General features: G+C 44.9%; 1 protein-coding gene across 2 annotated transcripts in view; it reads right to left on the bottom strand.

Moving 5' to 3' along the window:
- The window catches only part of LOC123773842 (protein Wnt-16), a 362,399-nt gene that overhangs the window by 7,405 nt on the left and 340,004 nt on the right, over positions 1 to 14,990 (bottom strand). The window contains exons 3-6 of one of the 2 annotated variants that reach the window (XM_069321960.1): positions 8,312 to 8,468; positions 3,123 to 3,249; positions 2,545 to 2,685; positions 901 to 1,164 (exon numbers count right to left, since the gene is read on the bottom strand). In XM_069321960.1, coding sequence (XP_069178061.1) covers positions 901 to 1,164; positions 2,545 to 2,685; positions 3,123 to 3,249; positions 8,312 to 8,468 — 689 coding nt within the window. The remainder of the gene's footprint in view (positions 1 to 900; positions 1,165 to 2,544; positions 2,686 to 3,122; positions 3,250 to 8,311; positions 8,469 to 14,990) is intronic. The other variant, XM_069321962.1, reaches the window with a different exon arrangement.

Genomic DNA, 14,990 nt, shown 5'->3' with positions numbered 1-14,990 from the left:
AATGGGCATTATAAGGATACAACTGGCTAATGTAGTCCACCTGGGTACTGTAAGCATACCTGGGTACTGAAGCCCACCTGGGTACTGTAAGCATACCTGGGTACTGTAAGCATACCTGGGTACTATAGCCCACCTGGGTACTGTAAGCATACCTGGGTACTATAGCCCACCTGGGTACTGTAAGCATACCTGGGTACTGTAAGCATACCTGGGTACTATAGCCCACCTGGGTACTGTAAGCATACCTGGGTACTGTAAGCATACCTGGGTACTATAGCCCACCTGGGTACTGTAAGCATACCTGGGTACTATAGCCCACCTGGGTACTGTAAGCATACCTGGGTACTATAGCCCACCTGGGTACTGTAAGCATACCTGGGTACTGTAAGCATACCTGGGTACTATAGCCCACCTGGGTACTGTAAGCATACCTGGGTACTATAGCCCACCTGGGTACTGTAAGCATACCTGTGTATTGTAGCCCACCTGGGTACTGTAAGCATACCTTGGTAGTGTAAGCATACCTGGGTACTGTAAGCATACCTGGGTACTGTAAGCATACCTGGGTACTGTAAGCATACCTGGGTACTATAGCCCACCTGGGTACTGTAAGCATACCTGGGTACTGTAAGCATACCTGGGTACTGTAAGCATACCTGGGTACTATAGCCCACCTGGGTACTGTAAGCATACCTGGGTACTGTAAGCATACCTGGGTACTGTAAGCATACCTGGGTACTGTAAGCATACCTGGGTACTATAGCCCACCTGGGTACTGTAAGCATACCTGGGTACTGTAAGCATACCTGGGTACTGTAAGCATACCTGGGTACTATAGCCCACCTGGGTACTGTAAGCATACCTGGGTACTGTAAGCATACCTGGGTACTGTAAGCATACCTGGGTATTGTAGCCTCTGCCACAACAAAGGAGGTCGCAGGAGTCGGCGCCGTTGGAGGTCTTGTTACAGAAGCGGCCGTGGGTGCCCAAGATGCCCTTCTTGAGGTTCTGGACGCAGTAGTTGGGCGACTTGTGGATGTGGACCAGCTCCTCCTTGCTGGCCAGGAAGCGCCGCTTGCGTCGCCCGCGTCGCCGCCGCCGCCTGCGGGAGTCGCGGCGGCCACTGCTGCTGCTCCGCTTCTTCCTCTTGTACTGAAACACGCTCTATGTGATGATGCACATACTGCAGATGGTGGTGATTGTGGTGATGGTGGTAGTGATTGTGGGGATGGTGGTAGTGATTGTGGGGATGGTGGTAGTGATTGTGGGGGATGGTGGTAGTGATTGTGGGGATGGTGGTAGTGATTGTGGGGGATGGTGGTAGTGATTGTGGGGATGGTGGTAGTGATTGTGGTGATGGTGGTAGTGATTGTGGTGATGGTGGTAGTGATTGTGGGGATGGTGGTAGTGATTGTGGGGATGGTGGTAGTGATTGTGGGGATGGTGGTAGTGATTGTGGGGGATGGTGGTAGTGATTGTGGGGATGGTGGTAGTGATTGTGGGGATGGTGGTAGTGATTGTGGGGGATGGTGGTAGTGATTGTGGGGGATGGTGGTAGTGATTGTGGGGATGGTGGTAGTGATTGTGGTAGTGATGGTGTGATGATGATAGTGATGATGATAGTGATGATGGTAATAATATTTATAATAATTATAATAATAACACAAATCTCTGACAAACGTGACATATATATAGAATATCAGTGAGAAAAAAATCAACTGGAGCAATGAGGTGCCTCGAACCAGCGACCAAGGAACGCCCAGCCTTACCCCTGCACCACCACCTGTTAATAAGTTATAAAACCTGAGGCGCCCTGTCATGTCATGTCATGTCAGGCCAGGTTGTAAAACTCTGAGCACGTCGTGGTGCAAGGGGTGAGGTGCACGGCTGAGCAGTCCTTCATCGCTGCAATTATTTAATATTAATTAATAGCACATTGAAATTACTAAATAAATACAATTGATCAGTGCACGGTAGTGATGTTAAGGTATGTTTGTACACATCTGTACTGGGATGGTACACATCTGTACTGGGATGGTACACATCTGTACTGGGATAGTACACATCTGTACTGGGATAGTACACATCTGTGCCTATAGCAATTTAGGGTACAGTATATTACTACAGTACAGTAACAATATACTCACGTTACAAGAGCAATTCAGAAATTCTATTTACCACAATTTCAGAGTAAACATCTGACTGAACCCTATTTCAGAAGAGAAAGATTTGGACTGACTCTTTACTGTGGCGCTGTATGTTACTATTAAGGCAATTAATGCACTGTGACAAGGATAAGGACTAACTCTCGTCTCATTTCACAGTTAAGACGACTAATACAAGCTGATGACCGACACACACATTAAAAAATTAAGAAACGACAACGTTTCGGTCCGTGTAAGTTATTCCACGACTTGATAACGGTCTAGGACGACTCGAAACGTCGTCATTGCTTCGTCTTGTGATGTGTGATGATAATCTCGAGGGACGTTACTGCGACTCACTGGTGAGCCTCTACACAGAGCACGGAGGCAAGGGCCTTACCCTGAGGGCGGTCTTGTACTTGTTCTTGAGGTAGTCGCCCACGACGGGAAAGGTCGGGATGGATCGCCAGCAGGTCTTGAGTTCACAGGATCCAGACACCCCGTGGCACCTGCACTGCATCTTCATCAGTCTCGCCACCGCCTGCAACACAACAGTCACATCATTTGCCTGCCCAAGACATAGCCCATCTTCGTTCCTTGGAAGACAGAAGAGTGACGGGAGACATGATCACCACCTACAAAATTTTCAGGGGAATTGGCAGGGTGGACAAAGACAAACTATTTAGCATGGGTGGAACACGAACAAGGGGGACAGAGATGGGAACTGAGTACTCAAATGTCACAGGGAAGTCAGAAAGAACTTTTTCAGTGTCAGAGTAGTTCACAGATACAATACATTAGGCAGTAATGTGGTGGAGGCTGACTCCATACACAGTTTCTAATGTAGATGTGATAGAGCCCAATAGGCTCAGGAACCTGTATACCAGTTGATTGACAGTTGAGAGGCGGGACCAAAGAGCCAGAGCTCAACCCCCGCAAGCACAACTAGTACAACTAGGTGAGTACATACACACCCACCTCTCTGCCAGCCTCATTGTTGTGCAGGTTCATCAAGTTCCGTCTCCTCTTGAACTTCTTATGGCGCTCCTTCTCCGGGGCGTCGACGAACTGCCGGGCAAACTGCACCCCGAACCTCAGGTTGTCACTGTGGAGGAGACGGGAGGTGTTACAGCCGGGGTGGAGGAGACGGGAGGTGTTACAGCCGGGGTGGAGGAGACGGGAGGTGTTACAGCCGGGGTGGAGGAGACGGGAGGTGTTACAGCCGGGGTGGAGGAGACGGGAGATGTTACAGCCGGGGTGGAGGAGACGGAAGGTGTTACAAGCTGGTTAAAATGAACGAACGGTGTGCCAAATTGTGGAGCTTCACCTTTGACTAGGGTGATCTCGTAAACTCAATGGCGTCAACCCGTGGCAAGGAATCCCCGCGCTCGATATCTAGCACAGTTTGCGCTAACAAGCAAACCCAAACGTTTTCTATAAAGCACGTTGTTAGGGGTAACTGTTTTAGGGGAAATTACAAAAATTCCTATTTCATAAGACGATATAATAATAATAATCATATTTTCCAATGCGTCTATTTACACATTTTGTTATTTGCATTAGAATCTCATTATACGAGAACCTGTTGGTCATCTTAATGCTTCGTTCACTGCCAACTTTTCTTTCCATCCGGTTTAAGTGAACTTTAATTATTCGGTTCGGTAAGTTTAAATTAGCTCTGGTTAGGTAAGACAGGGTTGTGTTGAGCTAGTTTGAGTTACGTATATTAGATTTAATAATTTATTTAAACTCCCACAAAGAAACGTGAATATCAAGACGCTATTATTCATTTAAATTAAATTTATTATTATATTGCAAAAAAATGATGATCGGCGTGAACAAATGTTGATGAACCAAATCTATAACTAAAGTGAAAAATTTACAAAATGTGTATCAATAAAATCTACGATTATTCATACTTTAGAAACTCAACAAAAAATTTTACAAAGTAAAAATGAACACACACACACACATACAAAAATTGCTATCGTCACACACACAGACGATAGCTGAGTGGACTGCGCTCTGGATTCTTAATCTTAAGGGTCTGGGTTCGATCCCTGGCGATGGTGGAAACAAATGGGAAGAGTTTCTTTCACCTTGATGTCCCTGTTACCTAGCAGTAAATAGGTACCTGGGAGTTAGATAGCTGTTACAGGCTGCTTTGTGTGTGTGTGTGTGTGTGTGAAAAAAATCAGCTGATTGATTGACAGTTGAGAAGCGGACCGAAGTAGCCAGAACTCAACCCCCGCAAGCACAACTAGGTGAGTATACATGCACACAAACACCATTGTGACGCTCGTTCCCTTCTTCTATAGGTGCGACTGTCACCAAAGCTGCCCATCCTCCGAATAGACAGTACGTTTTAATACTAAATGTAATAAGTACAATCCAGACTATCGGCATAGTACATAAATACACTTAATTGCCAGCATCACACCAAAATATTGTGAATATTAGAGTTTACCTGAAAAGGTGTATAGAAAACCACGACCTAATCTATCCTTTATAGTGTAAGAGGACAAGCACTTTTGTTGCTTCTAAATTACAATTAGTACTTAACCTATAGCTATATTGATATTACAGTTTTATTAAACAAATAAAACAAAACTAAAATCTTTAATAAATTATAAAGTAATTCAGGATGTTTTCATATTTTGTATAAAATTTCTATTGTTTATTAAAAGTAAAAAAGACATTCTTTATATTTAAAACTTGGACATATTGCATCGATCATGAAAATTTCATCTTAAAATTTTTTAGTGTCTTCAGCAGAAAATGAGGAGAATATATGGAGAGGTAAATGTATCGGCACAATTAAATATATTTATGTACTATGCAGACAGTAAGGAATGTACTTATTATATTTAGTATTAAAACGTACTGTTTAATCGGATGATGCGTTGTGAAAATATATGGGGAGGTAAATGTAACAGCACCATAAGTATAATTATGTACTATACAGTCAGGAAAGTACTTATTATGTTTAGTATTAAACGTACTGTCTATTCGGAGGAAGGGTTGCACCAGAGTGGATCCCAGTCACTCACCAGCACAGAGGGGTAACTGTCAGCAAGTCTCACCCCGCTCTGTGTGAGAGTGGGATAAGGCCCAAAATCTTTTCCATAGCACCTTTACCCGAAACGCTGCCCGTACTAGTTAAGTGGCTTTGGGCATAGTATATACTTGCTCTATCTGGAAATCCAACAGTTTGCCTCTAACTCATTTTGTATTTATGTACTTTTCCCTAAATAAAATTATCATTATCGCCACTGACTCATTCACCCACAGCTGCCCTGAGAACGGCCTGATCTGCAGACACTGATATTGGGTTTGCCTGAACTCCGGTGCTTAGACCGTCTCAAAGGTTTACATCACAAACAAGGTCGCCAATTAGGGAGGCTCTCCTTCAGCTGCGAAATATGTGCGGTGGGTCGACTATATACTCCTAATATCCTCGCAGTTGTACCTCTCCCCCACACTGTGAAATAAATCACTTCTCTCATACAGTGGTTAAATTTCAGCAGTGTATATTGAGCGCAGTGCCTCAGACCAATGGCTGGGAAGAGGAGAATGTATAACACGAATCACCAAAATCAAAGAATTTATCAACATTTAATAACCGACATAAAAAAAACTGACGTAAGTAAAAGTAGACCCCAGCAACACACGTGAATTATCGCGCCGCCTGGCAACACCGCCTGGCGCTATAGCCTGAAGAGGAATTTACTGGTAATTTATTTGAACATAATTAATGAAAACTTATTTTTTCTCGTCGTGTGCTTCAGAATAACTTGCCAGACAGCTACTCTGTAAATTCTAAACAGATACTCAACTTTCATGAGCATAAACAGATTGCTCAACTCTTGTGAGAACTGAAAAGTTAAAGTAATAGGTTGCACACATTAGGCTCCTCTGGCCCGCAGTTCTAACTTTAACTAAAGTTACATTAACTCCCTATCTATTAAATAGTTGCCTTTTATTCTCTAGTCGGTAGTAGAGTCTTCAAAGTATAAATGCACACATATATAAACATACTCCAGAGTTATAATAATACATTTAATTTATAGCCAACAGTTATAAATCGGTTCCTGGGAAAAGCCTAACATAAAGGGTGACTGGAGGCGTTAATTATCTATCTGTACACCTGCCCTCGGGTCTCGCCGATTTTTTCCCAGGAGATCCCTAGCTGAGAGGGGTGGTCTTCACCTCGTCTCTAGCCTCCTGCTGGCGGAGGTCGAGTCTGCTGTGCTGTCCCTTCCGACCAGGTGTTGGAAGATATTGATCACGACAAATGTGACTGGCTGCTCCTGTAGCTCCCACACCTATCCTGAGTCGCGATGGTAAATATCTTGTAGTACGGCTAACGATAACTGTTGTCCACAGACCCTGCTAATTTCTTAGGGTCACACTCCTCACTTTACTCACTGGGAGTTTAATTAGTATTTTGTACTTCGGGAACAACACCTCGCAGTCACTGGGTTCACTTTCTGCATACAGCCACCGTCCCAGCATACCTCCTGCCTGGAGTCAAGGCCTCACGTTGGGTATCCCAGGTGCCTGTGCCCGGCGCTCTACGGCACTCCTCACTCCTCAATGGGCACTTACTCTTCACACTAAGAGATTGCGTGCAGCTGCGGGCACTCTTCTGGGTACGATAGCGGTCTCAGGACCCTTGCAGTCGGACGCTGCCTTCACTGCTCACTGGGCTATCCCAGGTGACAGGACTCCTGCTTGGAAATTTTCGCTGCCCACCAGATCATCTTGATGTTGATAACTGTAGACCAGGATTACACACTGTCTTCTTGTAGTCGCGCAGAGGACAAAAGGCTGCGAGGACTACAGCTCCTCGGCCCGGCCTCCAATACAAGAACAAGTGATGCCACATAACAAAGATAGTGAGTTGCAATCTGCAGAGCTTCATCCTTAAAACTTCCCCAGAAAACTGCACGGTCACTCTTGAGGTTATCCGAGAGTCTGCTACGGCTTAGCTCTGATAACATTGCGAAATCCCAGACATCTACCGAGCTGGCCGCGTTGCATCTGCCTCTCGCGACGTTAGAGGGTGCAATGGCTCCCGCCCGCGGTGACAAGCGTCACTCCAACCCGTTCTCGCAAATTCGTAAAGTCAATATTGACTTATTAACTACGTGCATAGGTGATATACTAAACATAATAGATTCCCTTAAAAAGATTCATAGAAAACACCAACCTTACCTAACCTTGTTAGTATCTTAAGATAAGCATCTTATTGCTTCGTAATTACAATTATTACTTAACCTATACCTATTATAGGTTAGGTAATAATTGTAATTACGAAGCAATAAGATGCTTATCTTAACATACTAAGTAGGTTAGGTAAGGTCGGTGTTTTCTATGAATCTTTTTAAGGGTATCTATTATGTTAAGTATGTCACCTATGCACATATTTAATAAGTCAATATTGACTTATTAAGTTTGCGAGAACGGGTTGCGACCCCGCTACGTCACGTGACCTAAGTTCGCTTCCTCATTGGTCACTCCTGCCAGCGTATGACCAATCACCTCTTCCATCCGAAAATTTCCGTGTCGCTGCCAGTCTTTGATTCTCGGCGGGAAACTCTCAACTTGGGGCTGGCGGCGATCCGCCATCTGCAAAGCAAAGTCAAAACCCTAGGCTTTGCTTCCTTCCTCACCGAAAATTAAAACTGACATAATCTCAAAATTAGGCTCCTTGCCTCTCTCTAAAACAAATCTTGGACACTTCTACCTATATACAGAGGGCGTATGACTCGTGACGAACGGGAAGTCATACTCTTCCCGTTTCCTTTGTATATAGTTTTTGATTTGACTCTTCGTAAAACAGGTGCTGTCCCTGGTTGTAGTGACTCTCAGTAATGCGGGGTACCCAACAGACTCGTGGAAGTACTGGGTACCCAACACACTCGCGGAGGTACTGGGTACCCAACAGACTCGTGGAAGTACTGGGTACCCAACAGACTCGCGGCGGTACTGGGCACCCAACAGACTTGCGGAAGTACTGGGTACGCACCAGACCCCTTCCTTCCACTACCACACACACACACACAAACATACACACACTCCCCCTCCACCATATACACAAACATACACACATTCCCCCTCCACCACACACACAAACACCTTGATCCCCTCCCTGATACACTAACCTGCAGCCCCCCCACTTCCAGCCCTCAGGAGTAGACAGTCCCTGCTTGCTCATGTCGCAGGAGCAGTCGGTGAGGTTGCCGGAGGAGCAGGCGTGGGTGACGGCGTGTACTACCCCTGCCGACGTCACAGCGTAGATGAACGCTGTCTCTTTGCTTCCTGCGGGAGAGAGAGATCTATCAGGATAAGGATTTGGGATGGGAAGGGGGGAAGGAATGGTGCCCAACCACTTGGACGGTCGGGGATTGAACACCGACCTGCATGAGAGAGAGAGAGGGTAGAACACCGCGTTACAGTTAGAAAGTCAGGACGCGATCTGAGGAAATATAAAAGAAAGAATGAGGGGCAGTGAGAGAGAAGAAATAGAGAGAAAGAAACAAGATAACAACATGGAATGAAGAGGAAACATAAGTAACAGGGTAAAATATTATGGACTTACAAGACATTAAACAATAAAATATCATTTGATAAAATACTAGCAATAACTAGTGAAGTCTTCAAGGCGTAAGCCCAACCTGATGACCTGTGTGTGTTCCTTGTGTTGAATATGCATCATTAAATGTTTCTAAAACGTTCAGACGTTTCCTTGTGTTTGTTAGTTGATTCTCGCTAAAAATTTCCATTCGCAACTCTCTAGGAATGAATATACAAGGGGGCAAATTTGTGTTAAATACACACGTAAAACAGGCGAAGTTGTGTGGGTCTTTTAAAAGACCCACCCTAAGTATACAGAGCAACGACTTCAACACCTTGCCTACGCTCAGACTCAGACCTCACTAAACACCTCCCGATAACAACGACATCTCTACAGAGTTCTCCTCTCCCACCTCCTTACCCAATGTTCCATTGGCACCCATTCCCCATTGTTCCCCTAGTGCCCAAGATACATCAAGCACTTCCTCTCTGGATTGTGACACTGAGGCGCTGGAACAGGAAACTGGCCACTCTTGAGTCTCTAGTTTGCCTAATGAGTTCCTCACCCAGCTTCTTTGGGAACTTAAGTGCACATTTACCCCAGGCGCCCAGAGTCTCAGAGCCTATATGGAAGAACCTGTAACAACGTTCTATATATATATATATATATATATATATATATATATATATATATATATATATATATATATATATATATATATATATTATTAAATATGACCGAAAAATATTTTTCGGTCATTTTCGGTCATAATATTTAAAAATATAAATATTTTTCGGTCATATTTAATAATATATGTCTACAGGAAAGACTGCTACCAAAATATACTAATATATATATATATATATATATATATATATATATATATATATATATGTCGTACCTAGTAGCCAGAACGCACTTCTCAGCCTACTATGCAAGGCCCGATTTGCCTAATAAGCCAAGTTTTCATGAATTTATTGTTTTTCGACTACCTAACCTACCTAACCTAACCTAACCTAACTTTTTCGGCTACCTAACCAAACCTAACCTATAAAGATAGGTTAGGTTAGGTTAGGTAGGGTTGGTTAGGTTCGGTCATATATCTACGTTAATTTTAACTCCAATAAAAAAAAATTGACCTCATACATAATGAAATGGGTAGCTTTATCATTTCATAAGAAAAAAAATAGAAAAAATATATTAATTCAGGAAAACTTGGCTTATTAGGCAAATCGGGCCTTGAATAGTAGGCCAAAAAGTGAGTTCTGGCTACTAGGTACGACATATATATATATATATATATATATATATATATATATATATATATATATATATATATATATATATATATATATATATATATATATATATATATATATATATATATATATATATATATAGGCTTTTTAAGGACGCTTTAAGTAACATTAATATATTCTTGGTTGGTGGAATAAAGTGAGTTACCACCATATACTCTTTATTAAATTGCCTGTTTGCTTAGTCATCTACAGCGTCCCATTTTTAATGCTCGTATAATTCGTTTTGTCGGGGACAGGAAGCCTGTGTATGTGTTTTCCTTAGGCATGTATCGAGTTCCTCCCAAGGTCGAATTACTGACTTCCTAGGATGCAACCCCACAGCAGTTGCCTAATTCCAGGATACCTATTTACTGCTAGGTAAACAGAAGCATTAGGTGAAATGAAACGTGTCCAACCATTTCTGTCCCGCCCAGGAATCGAACCCGGATCCCCGATTCTACTTCCAGTAGTGGTAATGATAGACGGTATTTGTGTAGTTGTCAGTGCATAGGTGTTGCTTTGACCTTCTGTAAAACAGTTGTTCCTAGTTGTAATGATGTTCCTATCGTACACTCGCTGAGGTACTGGGCACGCAGCAGACTCGCTGAGGTACTGGGCACGCAGCAGACTCGCTGAGGTACTGAGCATGCAGCAGACTCGCTGAGGTACTGGGCACGCAGCAGGCACGCTGAGGTACTGGGTACACAGCAGACTCGCTGAGGTACTGGGTACGCAGCAGACTCGCTGAGGTACTGGGCACGCAGCAGAATCGCTGAGGTACTGGGCACGCAGCAGACTCGCTGAGGTACTGGGCACGCAGCAGACTCGCTGAGGTACTGGGCACGCAGCAGACTCGCTGAGGTACTGGGCACACAGCAGACTCGCTGAGGTACTCGGCACGCAGCAGACTCGCTGAGGTACTGGGCACGCAGCAGGCACGCTAAGGTACTGGGCACGCAGCAGACTCGCTGAGGTACTGGGCACGCAGCAGACTCGCTGAGGTACTCGGCACGCAGCAGACTCGCTGAGGTACTGGGCACGCAGCAGGCACGCTAAGGTACTGGGCACGCAGCAGACTCGCTGAGGTACTGGGCACGCAGCAGACTCGCTGAGGTACTGGGCACGCAGCAGACTCGCTGAGGTACTCGGCACGCAGCAGACTCGCTGAGGTACTGGGCACGCAGCAGGCACGCTGAGGTACTGGGCACGCAGCAGGCACGCTGAGGTACTGGGCACGCAGCAGACTCGCTGAGGTACTGGGCACGCAGCAGACTCGCTGAGGTACTGGGCACGCAGCAGGCACGCTGAGGTACTGGGCACGCAGCAGACTCGCTGAGGTACTGGGCACGCAGCAGACTCGCTGAGGTACTGGGCACGCAGCAGGCACGCTGAGGTACTGGGCACGCAGCAGACTCGCTGAGGTACTGGGTACGCAGCAGACTCGCTGAGGTACTGGGTACACAGCCGGCTCGCTGAGGTACTGGGTACGCAGCAGACTCGCTGAGGTACTGAGCACGCAGCAGACTCGCTGAGGTACTGGGTACGCAGCAGGCTTGCTGAGGTACTGGGTACGCAGCAGACTCGCTGAGGTACTGAGCATGCAGCAGACTCGCTGAGGTACTGAGCATGCAGCAGACTCGCTGAGGTACTGAGCATGCAGCAGACTCGCTGAGGTACTGGGTACGCAGCAGACTCGCTGAGGTACTGAGCATGCAGCAGACTCGCTGAGGTTCTGGGTACGCAGCAGACTCGCTGAGGTACTGAGCATGCAGCAGACTCGCTGAGGTACTGGGTACGCAGCAGGCTTGCTGAGGTACTGGGTACGCAGCAGACTCGCTGAGGTACTGAGCATGCAGCAGACTCGCTGAGGTACTGAGCATGCAGCAGACTCGCTGAGGTACTGGGTACGCAGCAGACTCGCTGAGGTACTGGGTACGCAGCAGGCTTGCTGAGGTACTGGGTACGCAGCAGACTCGCTGAGGTACTGAGCATGCAGCAGACTCGCTGAGGTACTGGGTACGCAGCAGACTCGCTGAGGTACTGGGTACGCAGCAGGCTTGCTGAGGTACTGGGTACGCAGCAGACTCGCTGAGGTACTGGGTACGCAGCAGACTCGCTGAGGTACTGAGCACGCAGCAGACTCGCGGAAATAGTGGGCTCCTCGCGCGAATGACTACGAATAAGACGGTAATGAGCGTGTTTGAGCGGCGGCCGCAGAGCACATAACGCCGTGGTCAGTGATGCATGAGTCCCCCCTCACACGTCACTCACCAGGGCCCCGTGCTTTGTGGTCCCGTCAACCTGTCACCCTTCCGGACGCTCCTCTCCCTGGCTCGCCCCGTCCCCCTCCCTTCTCTCTCCCTTCCTCTTCTCTCCCTCCCTCCCTCCCTCTTTCTGTCACTCTTAGACTGGGGTTCATAAGGAATATCTAGCAATGATATTCGTGACTTAAACTGGAAACAAAGAGATGTTATTGTAGGTCAACTCAGCTGAAACGTGGCCTAGAAAATAAGCTATTAATAATTATTAATAATTTTCATTGGGTATTAAGTTTATTTTAATGTTAAGTTCAACCGTGTACGGTACAGGATGACGCTGGAGCCAACTGTGTGCCACAGCCTTCATATGCTCAGTTGACTGGAGTTGAAACATAATAGTTTCATGTTGTGGGAACATATTCCAGATGGGAGTCAGTCTAGGAGTGAATAATCGCTGATGGAGTGATAGTCTTGAGAAAGGAATTGCCAACATGAGGTTGCTAATGGCTGAGCGCCTTGTGTTGTGGTTCCTCCACAAAGCTGGAATAGGTGAGAGATCGTGAAAGCCGTTTGCCTTACACGTAACAGTAAGCTAGGCCGGTGGGTTCACGGAACCTATCTCTAAAGGATGAAACACTTAGTCTAAACCACACAGTCAATCTTCTACTCGGTCAATGGGTTCCCCTGACAGTTCTCTTCCCTTCCCTTCAGTCAATGGGTTCCCCTGATAGTTCCCTTCCCTTCAGTCAATGGGTTCCCCTGATAGTTCCCTTCCCTTCAGTCATTGGGTTCCCCTGATAGTTCCCTTCCCTTCAGTCAATGGGTTCCCCTGATAGTTCCCTTCCCTTCAGTCAATGGGTTCCCCTGATAGTTCCCTTCCCTTCAGTCATTGGGTTCCGCAAACCACTTTCATCTGTTCTTCAGGTCGTTAGAAGACGCTGCAAATCTATTGCGTTGTTATTTAACATTTATCAGCACAGTGTCACAGTGGGTATTACTATTTAGTGACTGCAATGATCAGTATCAACACTGTTACTAACTTCTTGTATAAACGGAATGGTACTTGTATTTTTTAAACAAAGTATATTATAAATGTTCAATTATTTACGAATAGAAAACCAAATTAATATCAATTTGGCAGCAATTCCTCCTCAGCGCAGTGGTCGACACGCACAACGAATGATCCCGGGTTTGGTTCCTACGGTGGACGGGACGCTTAAGTGCATTTCCTTACCCCTGATGCCGCTGTTTACCTAGTGATAAACAAGTATCAGAGAGTTAGGCAACTGTTGTGGAATGCATATCCTGGGTAGTCGTGGTGGAGAACCTAGTGCAGGGGGGGGGGGGGGGTGACCTCTCATACAAAGGTATTATTGACTTCTCTCGTGTTTACTGGTCTCGGAGAGGCTGCAGGATCCGTGGTAGGTCAAGTTGATTTCCCGGTTGCAATTCTTTTAATCATGTCGTAGCTTAGTCGATAAAGTCGCGTCTGGGATCCTCTCGGACATAGGTTCGAACCCTCGACACGGCCCTTGTGGATTTGTTCGATAAGAGCTATTTGTTCAGGTCTATTCATTATGGACACAGTTCGTTAAGAGCTGTTTGTTAAAGTCTGTTCGTTAAGAGTTGTTCTATAAGACCAGTTCAGTCACAACTGTTGGATTAGAACTTGAAGAGTGAACAACGGCGTTATATGCAGCACGTCAGATCAATTATTATTCACAATGGCAATATATAATCATCCATTGTTAAATTTAATATATTTATTGTATTTTATTTTATAAAAATGTGTTTATTATATCTATATTGAATATTAAATTTATTTCGATATAAGCCTAACTTTAAGAGAGCTTAAGGCAGGGGGATGAAAGCCTATGACCTCTAGAGCAAGTTAAAATTCATGTGAAATACTAATATAATAATTAATAACATTATAATACAACTCAGTTGTAAACTAGCAAAGTTTGTATAGTCAGACCTTTAAATCTTTAAAACTTTCTCCCAAACTATTTATAAAATCGATTAAAATGAAGTCTCCCAAATATTGATATTTTTGATACGATCTTGTAAATCAACAAAATTAGATTCCTTAGAAATATGTTTGATTTTTTTGTTCGCTAAACAACGAGCGATGTTCTTCATATAGTAATTAGAAACTCTGTAATAAAACTGGTGTTTTATTAATTTAAATTTAGTTTAATTAAATAATTAATTTAATATTAATTGATTACATTTTAAACTTCATACAAGAATATATGGCACTTATCTCTCAACAATATTGTAATAACATAAAAGGCAACTCGACGCGAATAGTTGCGGTAAATTACAACTTAAGTCAACAATTATGCTAAAGTTCTCCTGAATTCAGGAAATATTTCCTCTTTCTCTTCTCATATTGCTGTAATACACTGGAATTTAAATACATAAGTTCTTTTGTAGTTTAACTGCAAGGGGGGCCTCGTAGCCTGGTGGATAGCGCGCAGGATTCGTAATTCTGTGGCGCGGGTTCGATTCCCTCACGAGGCAGAAACAAATGGGCAAAGTTTCTTTCACCCTGAATGCCCCTGTTACCTAGCAGTAAATAGGTACCTGGGAGTTAGTCAGCTGTCACGGGCTGCTTCCTGGGGGTGGAGGCCTGGTCGAGGACCGGGCCGCGGGGACACTAAAAGCCCCGAAATCATCTCAAGATAACCTCAAGAAGCCGCTGTAT

Source organism: Procambarus clarkii, chromosome 10 (assembly GCF_040958095.1).
Source record: "Procambarus clarkii isolate CNS0578487 chromosome 10, FALCON_Pclarkii_2.0, whole genome shotgun sequence".
Lineage (NCBI taxonomy): Eukaryota > Metazoa > Arthropoda > Malacostraca > Decapoda > Cambaridae > Procambarus > Procambarus clarkii.
The sequence above is the reverse complement of the archived record's forward strand: the minus strand, read 5'-3'. Positions and strand labels throughout refer to the sequence as shown.